At 45.4% G+C, this 10,000-nt stretch overlaps 2 protein-coding genes across 2 annotated transcripts in view; one reads left to right on the top strand and one right to left on the bottom strand.

The window, feature by feature from the left end:
* Nucleotides 1-1,392, top strand: part of heatr3 (HEAT repeat containing 3) — a 13,560-nt gene extending 12,168 nt beyond the window's left edge. The window contains exon 16 of the mRNA XM_063189574.1: nt 105-1,392. Within this exon, the coding sequence (XP_063045644.1) occupies nt 105-215 (111 nt within the window). The 3' untranslated portion in view covers nt 216-1,392. The remainder of the gene's footprint in view (nt 1-104) is intronic.
* A 7,272-nt stretch (nt 1,393-8,664) lies between these two features.
* LOC134439668 (insulin-like growth factor 1 receptor) overlaps nt 8,665-10,000 on the bottom strand; it is a 92,119-nt gene continuing 90,783 nt past the window's right edge. Inside the window, exon 24 of the mRNA XM_063189573.1 lies at nt 8,665-10,000. This exon is cut by the window's right edge and continues 341 nt beyond it. Within this exon, the coding sequence (XP_063045643.1) occupies nt 9,448-10,000 (553 nt within the window). The 3' untranslated portion in view covers nt 8,665-9,447.

The following is a 10,000-nucleotide window of genomic DNA, read 5'->3' on the forward strand; positions in this document are numbered from 1 at the left end:
GTGTGTGTGTGTGTGTGTGTGTGTGTGTGTGTGTGTGTGTGTGTGTGTGTGTGTGTGTGTGTGTGTGTGTGTGTGTGTGCGCGTGTGTGTGCGTGTGTGTGTAGTTGCGTAAGGAAGGCAAAGGGAACTACAGTCCAGAGCAGCTGTGTGTGTTGGACAACATCAAGGTGAACCTGCGCAGATTCATCGGATACCTGCAGACCCTCAAGAACTGAGACACGTGTGCGCACACACACACACACACACACACACACACACACACACACACACACACACACACACACACACACACACACACACACACACACACACACACACAATAGACCACACAGACATACACACATCGGGGTGTGTCACACCAGCTTTAGCCATTTCGACACACACACACACACACACACACACACACACACACACACACACACACACACACACACACACACACACACACACACACACACACACACACACACACACACACCTGAGGTGATTTGCTTTGGGTTTCCATAACCACCAGTGTTTGTTTGATGGAGAAAACTAACTAATGTTTGCTGTTTTATATGAATTTGTTTTATTGTGTATTATAAGGAAAACTGTGGGTGAATGTGAATGTAAATGTGTGTGTGGATCTATTCTAAAATGTATCATGATGATCTGTGGGTTTGAATCGACCAGCTGAAGGTGTTGGTGGAAACCAGACAAGTAACCCAGGCGAGTCAGAATCATGATGGAAATGTCATAAACATGTTATGGTCATGAAAAGATGACGTTGTTTGGGCTGTCTCAACATGGTATCATACGAGTAAGTAAGATAACGCGCCGATTTGAACCGTCTATCACGTCTTTGCATGTTGACTCTACAACGCCCGGTGACATGTGAGGTTCAGGGATGGTTTTGATCTGGGCACAATTTTGCATCAATCTCACAATTTCTCTCTCTTCCTTTGCTGTTCTCTGCAAAAGTTAAAGCAGTAGAAACTCTGCCTTATTGACAGGTTGGGGTTAGGCGTGATTTTCGTCAGGGCACAGCAGAGCATTGTCGCGTTTAACAACATAAAATCGCTGCGGCATAGAAATTTGCTGACAGGGCGAGGAAACTGTGCAAATCTGGTCGTTGAGGACCATGACTTTACTTAGAAAGGTGCCACGGAATGAACTGGCGTGAAATAAATACGCCTTTATATGATGCCAGTCTGGCCTTCTTTACCATAACCAAATGTCACTTGATGAAAGTCATAAAATGTTTGACACATGCATGTCTGCGTTATGACACTGTTATGTCATACTTATGACAAGTGTTAGACAAGTGATGTTATTCCACACTGCAGCCACATCCAGACGTGGTGAAATGAGATGTGGCAAAGAGCTGACATTAAAAAAAGATGGTAATTGTAATTTTAGTGCCTTGTGTGATCATTCATGCTGATTGTGTGTGTGTTTGTGACAGATTTCTGGCCATGCACAGTGTGTGTGTGTGTGTGTGTGTGTGTGAGAGAGAGAGAACATTTTGACCTTTTACCAGGCAGTCGTATTTGACACCAGAGACAGAGAATAGTATATGAGAGTGAGATAAAGCAGGCAGGTTCTTTAATTCCGGTATCCACTTTACGTCGGGTGAACGCCCCTTATGTAGACCTTCGATTAGGAGACCTTCTGAGTCTTGAGGTAGAGAATAAATGGAGTCCCCTTAGCGCTGTAGATGGCAGTAGCGCACGTCTTGTGCAAAAATCACGAAAAGGAGGGACAACGCCCCTATAGGAGACCACATTTTGACTACACGCTTTTGCATTGAGTGGCCGTGTTTCGATTCCTCTTATCCAACCTCTTTGCCAGAGATATGCCCTTGACCACCTATACCCACCATAAAAAAGTAGACTACACCACTGGGTTGACTTTGGTTTTGGTTTGGTTTGAGTTCAGGGGCCACATACAGCCTATTTGATCTCAAGTGGGCTAAAAATCAGAAATAATTGCAGGAGATTGCAAAGTTCTTCTTCATAGTGGAATCACATTGTTAGTCGATCATTTTGAGCTGGTTATATGATCAGGAGGAGCATTTACTAAATGGTGACCAAAACCACATTTGTTCTTGAAGTGTTAAAAACCTGGAATCTCAGACAACTGCAGTAAATATTGTAGTGGGCTAGAGATTTACTTCTTTCTTACTTTGACATTCTACTTGTGTCTGAAACCCCTGCTGTGAAGGCTTCCCCTATTTCTTTACCCCTAGCTATACCCCTGTATATACTAGCTATACAGTAGAAAAGAAAAGAGAATGACCCATGTGCCATCGTAACAAGGTTCTTTACAACTGTGTATGTTAAGATCTAGGTCAGGGATGTCAAACCCCTTTTGGTTCAGGGTCCACATGCAGCCAGTTTGATCTCAAGCAGGCCAGACCAGTAAAATAGTTCCTCATATCGGAATCAAAATTGCTAGTCAATCATTGCAAGTTGGGCCACAGTGGTATAAGGAGCATTGACTGTAAATGGCGAGCAAAGAAAAGCTGATGTGCTCTGAGGTATTGAAAAACTGAAATCTCAGACATCTGCAGAAACTTTGTAATGGGCTGATGGGATTTATTCTTGACATTCTGATTTCTTTTTTTCTACAAGCCTGGGGCCAAATTCAGATTATCTGGTGGGCCGCATCCGCCCCCCCCGCCCCAGTCCTTATGTTCGACACCTCTGGCAGAGATCTTATTGACAGAGATAGTCATTCCAGTTCATTTCTAGTATCCACTTAATGTCGGGTGAATGCCCCTTTGGACACCTTCGGAGTCCTGGGGTTGAGAATAAATGGAGTCCCCATGGCGCTGTAGATGGCGGTAGAGCACTTCTTGTGCAAACACAAAAATAGAAGGCGTGGACAACGCCCCCTTAGGAGACGTTTATTACTCCACCCTCTTTGCCACTGGTCTAGGTGGTTAAGGGAGTGGTTCCCAAATTGGGGGTCAGGACCCCTAAGGGGGTCTTGGACAGAAGGGACCGTTTGCATAAAACCTTGAATATATGCTTTTATAACCTTTCCATTCATTGTTAGTAACCTATTCCTTTCAAAGGGTAATACATGCATTTACCTTTCCTGTGTTTTACATTAAAGTTTAGCAAATAGGGACGAAAAATGACACCAAGGGTGAGAGACTGAAAGGTCTAAAGATCTCAAGCAAGGAAATGTAGGCTACACGTAATATTGCCTTTTCCTACTAGATTACCACAATAACGGTAATATCTTAGTCAAAAGACCAACGATCCTGGGACAAAAGCAGTGACACACACACACACACACAAAAGCTCTAATTAATCGTTTTAATATAAACAAAGAAATTTTATATGAATAATTTACACACATTAAATTCAAATGGTAACAAATTGGCCATCATTTTGTAAAAAATATATAATTATTATAATAATGATAGTAATGAAAAGAGAAAATAAAAAAACAAAAGAAACACGATAGAGGGAGAGAGAGTTCTGCGTGCGTTGAGTCCTCCCCTATTCCACCAGGCCCCAGTGGTCAAGAGCGAAGGGTGCACTCCCGTTACCCACCAGAGGGGGCGCTCAACGCAACAAGTCCGTACAAACTGGCTTCGATGCAAACTCCAAAATAATAATAATAATAATTATAATAATAATAAATATGTACATTTCTCAACTTGGGGCAGGGTGGAGGACAAAAAAAAACAAGAAAAAGTTTGATGTGGACAAATAAAGTCTTTTACACTAGCAAAGTTGCCAACTGAAAGTTCCATTTCAGAACCTTCTAGAACGCCAAGGGCTGAACATCAACACCGGAGTTCCACATCACGCTTTTAAGACGGTCGAACGAACGCTCCAAAACAGGCACAGACTGGACAGAACAGAACGGACATGTTCTCCTGCTGCTGATGATGATGATGATGGGGCGGGGGTGGGGGGAGGCGGGCAATAGGGGCTGTTTAGAAGAACTGATTGACCCATCAAAATCTTCTACCCCTTGAATAAGAAACAATTGACCAAAAAAAAAACCCTAAAAACAAAAACAAAAGGGGAGCCACGCCACACATGACTTTTCATTCCCATGTAAGTGTACCGCTATTCGGGAGTGTTGTGGCCGCATGTATTCATTTTCATTTCTGTACTTATTACAACCCTGTGTGGGATGATGCTGCTTCGAACAGGAACCGGATTGGCTAAAATGAAATGATTGTGTAACATATATGTCTCCGGTCTGTGCAGACTCCCCATAACCCTTTCCCACTCCCACCCCAGCCAGCCTTCCTGGTTCTCAATAACCCCCCCAGGTATCTTGACTCCCTGTGGTGTCTGTCCTCACAGAATCATAACCCGTCACGCAACTACCCGTATTCTTGAAGAACACTCCATGTAGAAGTGCAAGTGTCTGTGTGTGTGTGTGTGTATTGTTTTCTTAGCAGCTGTGTTAAGACATCAGAGGTCATCGCTATGATGTGATGAGGACTACAATGTGAGAAGACGCGGCCAGAGAACACAGGCACACACCCAAATGGCTCTCGGAACCCTTTCTACACAGAACCATTGTTCTACACAGAAGAACCCTTGTTCTATAGAGAACCCCTGTTCCGTTCTACAGTCAACCTGTTCTGTTCTACAGTCAACCTGTTCAACATAGAACCCTTGTTGCACAGAGATTCTATAACCAGAGAACCCTTGTAAAGAGAGAGGCAACACTCATATCAACAGGTATGCCAATATGATGAGGAGTTGTTGCTATGTTATCATTTACTATGTTATAATCATGAACATATTACACCTTTTTATGATCCTATTCTGGGGTCCGTATCTCGAAAGCGCCTTTGCTAATGACGGTAGCAACGTCCTTCGTAAGAGCGACTCAACTCTCTCTCGACAGCGACGCTCACCACTAAATCCAAGGGACTGGTAAGACGGTCTTAAGACGGTTAGCAACGACAAGAATCGAGAAACGGACCCCTGTATTCTGGATGTGTTGATGGACTTATTTGGGGGTGGTTCAGAACTGATGTGGTAGCGTAGTATTTTCATGTAACTGAGACCATTTTATTAAAGGTGCACTGTGTAAGATGGTGGCTAGAGCAGGCATGGCAGCTATGCTGCTCATTGAAACTGTGAATCTGCCCATTTCCAAATTTGATCTTTTCATGAATATTTAAGTAAATACAGTAATAAACTAATATTTACTAGTAATGACCAAAGTACAGTAAGTTTTGCAGCTAAAAATGTCCTTCTGGAAATTAAAAAAAGCAGCATGGATGAAATGTATGAAAAGTGCAATTTCCCCAGTCATAATGAACACTTAGAATTTGTTCTTGGTATTACGCATTTGTAAAAAGGCTAACATTTGTGAATGGGAAGCATGAATTCTGGAATAAAGTACTCAAATATGACACAGTGCACCTTTAAAACTATATTAACACGATAGTGTCGATAGGTGAGACTGAGACAAGTTAGCAGCAGAAGGGTGTGTGTGTGTGTGTGTGTATGTGTGTCTCCTCTGTTGATTGAAATGCTTGACCATATACTGAACCCGGACTGTTTTCATGTGTGTGCGTACAGCTGCACATCTACAGTAAGCTCATATTAGCTAGAGCATATTATGTTTGATGAATGTATATAATAACTCCTTTGTCCGTCATAAGAATACTTTATGTATGGATGCATATATGCATTTATATTGAATGCGTGTATGTGTATTGTGTCCAAAATGAACAGATGTATGGACTTGGGTATTTTAGCAGGAAGGGGATGGATGCCCTGGGACAGTCATCTCATGTCTGCCCTAAACAACCCACTAACATCAGGCATGGCCACAGGTGAATGGAGCAGGAAGTAGAGATGAGCTTGCTAACCTCGTTAGTTAACAATCACTTTCGCTTCCTCCAGCTAATGGTAGAGTGAATACTAATGCACCAGTTAGCACTGCAATGCAGCGGGACAGGCTGGCATTGTCTTGCAAGGAGAGAGGCTAGGGAGGGGAGGGAGCGTGTGTGAGTGCTGAGCAGTGGGATACTCGGTCATTCACGTTACCAGGCACCACATCAGCCAATATGGAGGATCCCATGGATTTGACACATTGGCAATCTAACTGAGAAGTGTTCTATGGTTGAGGAGTGTTCTTTTGTTATGGAGGGTTCTATTGTTGAGTGTTCCATTGGAGTGTTCCTTTGTTGTGGAGTGCTCCATGACTGTTCTATGGCTGAGGAGTGTTCTAGTGGAGTATTCAATTGTTGTGTAGGGTTCTATTGCAGTGTTTTTCTTGTTGTGTAGTGTTTTGTTTGAGTGTTCTTTTGTTTAGTTGTGGAGGGTTCTATTCTATGACTATGTAGTGTATTATTGTCCAGGAGGGAGTGGCCTACTGTTGTGTAGTGTACTTTAGTGTAGTGTATAGGAGTGTACTCCTATTGTAGTAAAGGAGGGAGCTTTTTGGGACAACCCCTACAGAGTTACAGATGAACTCATCTCCATGGTGACAAAGATGATGAGGACAAGAGATGAGGACACATGGAGATGCAATTTACTTGTTCTTTGTTTTTAACAAAATAAAAAGACTTCACTGATTTCAAAAAGTTTCATTGACCTTTACACCCCACCCCACAAAACCCCCACTTGGTTATTATAAAAGTTTCTCCCAGCCCCCCAAACCAAAATATGTCTTAAGTTGATTTGTATAAAGATTTCCTGGTTGATCGTTGACCTTGCGACCTTTGACCTTCCGTGTCCCCAGAGGAATGGAGGCAGAAGCAGCGTGACTTGACTGCACACACACACACACGACATGACATCATGACATGGGCAACATTGGAAATGAAAGGAACCCCAACAGGCGTCTCGTAGTATAAGAGATACAGATCATATAACATTACAACCACAAAATAAAAGACAAGAACAGATCAACAAACAAAAAAAGTAGCAGCTTCCTTTTGTACAGACATTTATCATGAACATCTGAACCATAAAAAAAGTCATCGAAAAGGGACAATAACAAATTTGTGTGGTTGGTGTGTGCGTGTGTTTGTGTATGTGTGTGTGGTGTGTGTGTGTGTGTGTTCTGCTGTTCAAGGCAAAACGGAGACCAGCACAGAGAGCTGTGCGTGTGTGTGTGTGTGTGTGTGTGTGTGTGTGTGTGTGTGTGTGTGTGTGTGTGTGTGTGTGTGTGTGTGTGTGTGTGTGTGTGTGTGTGTGTGTGTCCATTTCAGAGAACTTCTACTAACTGTTGACATCCTGAGTCTTCCAGTGTAACCTCTTGTCAGGTGTGTGTGTGTGTGTGTGTGTGTGTGTGTGTGTGTGTGTGTGTGTGTGTGTGTGTGTGTGTGTGTGTGTGTGTGTGTGTGTGTGTGTGTGTAACAGCACTTGGTTGCGTTTCCTGTAAGGTTCAGCTCTAGCCCCGGTGGAGAGAGCGCCATTCTAGTAACCCGGCCAATGGGAGAGATGCGTCCCGACCACTCACAACCCCCACTAACCAATCAGGGAAGGGGAAGAAGACCACTCCCACTACATCAGGAAATAAGCTAGTAGTGGAGAGAAAAAAGGTCCCGCTCTCATCCCTGGCCATCAAATAAACACCCCTTCTTCCTCGAACCAAACATAATACAGTGACCAACCCTTTTGGAGTGAACAGTCACTGAATAGGCCACAGACCCACCAATCACAATTGACAATTGGGCGCGTTCCTGATGGCAGCTTGCTACTTTTGCTTATGCAGCGTGCATGCATACTGTGCCATAGCAGTACATTCTGGTGGGAAAATTCTGACAAGAATGCATTGAAATGGGGAAGTGTGCTGGCGCGCTGCACCGCAAGAGCAGCAATGCACCATCACAAACGTGGCCAGTGACGGCTTGACCTGTTGACCAATCAGGGAAGGCTGTGAGAGAGCATGAGCTCTACTCCACCAATCAGGGGAGGGTGACTGTGAAACATTAGGAGGCCATTTTTAGTTTGGATTTTGTTTACAATACTTTTCCCCTCATCTGAAGGCAACAGCAGACCTGTATAATGGGAGAGGAGTGGGGGGTTGAGGGATCCTCAAAGGTGGGTTGACAACTTTTGGCAAAAAAAGAAAGAAGAATGACAAAAAGGGGAAGGGAAAAGGATATAAATGTTGGCAGGTTTGAGACTCACAATGCCCCCCCCCCCCCCCCCCCCCCCAGCAGCTTGGCTTTCAGACACCAATGTGTTTGCCTTTGTACAAACACACTTACACACACATATCAAATATACTCCCCCCGCACCCGCACCCACACCCACACACGCACCAAGTGCTCATATCTGATAAATCTGCTGCTTAGATATGCCAAGAGTCTTCTCTTTTTTTCTTCTCTTCTCTTCCATAATGTAGAACAAAAAAATACTCTCATCCTTTCATAATAACAGTAATAATAATATAATAATAATCATATCAACAGAGTAATGCCACCGGAGCTCACCAGTCTCTTACAAAGCCTGCATTTTGGAGTTGTGTTCTTTTCCCTATTTGGAAACTTTATATATATATATAAAAATAAACAAACAAACAAAAAAATACAAAACTCAGTTCGGCCGTCATAGGAGAACCCCCCCACCCAAACTTCCTGTAGTCCTGTGGCCGATCCCAGGGTCTCTCAGTCATGCGGTCCAGTCTGCCCACACACACACACACACACTCTCACACACACACACACACACTCTCACACACACGCATACACACGCATACACACACACGCACACGAACACACACAGCAGCAGGTTGGTTTGGTGCTATTGTCAGTTGATAGGAAATCTCAGAAAATAAAAATAAAATAATGAACTAAAACAAAACAAAAAAAGAATGCTCGTCCTCATGAGAAAGAATTCGGAGAGGTCCACTGAGGTACGGTACAAACTCCAGTCGTCATGCCAATGAGAGGGACAGGCGTGCGGTTTTGGCGGTTACTATGCCAACAGTCTCCGCCTATTCGATAGGGCCCCTCTGGTGTTGTGGAGCACGCGGGCACACACGCGGGCACACACGCACGCACACGGGCACGCACACGGGCACGTGGAACTAAGACTCCAGTCTAGCCTGATCATCCAGAGTGAAGGAAATGGCTGGACAGACAAACAGAAAGGCGACGCACTGCAGACCTCAAGAAACAAGAGGTCGCGGGTGAATGAAAATGTGTGTGTGTGTGTGTGTGTGTGTGTGTGTGTGTGTGTGTGTGTGTGTGTGTGTGTGTGTGTGTGTGTGTGTGTGTGTGTGTGTGTGTTTGTCAGCAAATGGAGGACTGGATCAAGGACTGAGGCAGGACAGAGGAGAGAAATGCGGAGTGTTTGTGTGTGCATTAAGGAGTGTGTTTTTTTCAGAGTGTGTGTGTGCGCGTTTGCGTAAAGGAGTGTGTTTGTTCAGAGTGTGTGTGCGCATTAAGGAGTGTGAGTGTTTAAGGACTGTGTGTGTGTATGTTAGGGAGTGTGTGTTTGTTCAGAGTGTGTGTGTGTGTCAGCAGGCAGAGGACTGTGGCAGGGGCAGTGACCTCTGGCTCTTGCGTCCGTTCATGTGCGCGTACGGCTGGCTCTCGTCCAGCCCGGCCCCCAGCAGCGCCATTGGTCCGTTGGCCGCCGCGTGGGCGTGTCCCTGCTGCCCCGACGGCCTATCGGAGCCGGGCGAGGAGGAGGAAGGGGAGGAGGGGGCGAGGGGCGACCCAGGAGGGGGGCCAGCTGCACCCCCCGACGGCCCCGACGCGCACCCCGACACCCCGGGCGGCTGCACCGCCCCACAGCCCGACACCTCACTGTACGCTCCGCTGGAGGCCGTCGCCATGCCAACAGCCGTGCTGGGAGCAGCGTTCGCAGAAGGGGTGGAGGATGAAGAGGCAGCGTTGCACATAGCAGCCGGTGATGCTGATGTCGATGCTGATGATGCTGCACCTGTCGCCATGGTGACGGCTGATGCTGATGCTGAGGAGGCAGAGGCGGTGTTGTTGCAGGGCGGGGTGGTGAGGGGAGCGCTGGATGCAGAAACACACCCCGAGCCTGAGCCCGGCCCGGATACA

This window comes from Engraulis encrasicolus, chromosome 23 (genome assembly GCF_034702125.1).
Source record: "Engraulis encrasicolus isolate BLACKSEA-1 chromosome 23, IST_EnEncr_1.0, whole genome shotgun sequence".
Lineage (NCBI taxonomy): Eukaryota > Metazoa > Chordata > Actinopteri > Clupeiformes > Engraulidae > Engraulis > Engraulis encrasicolus.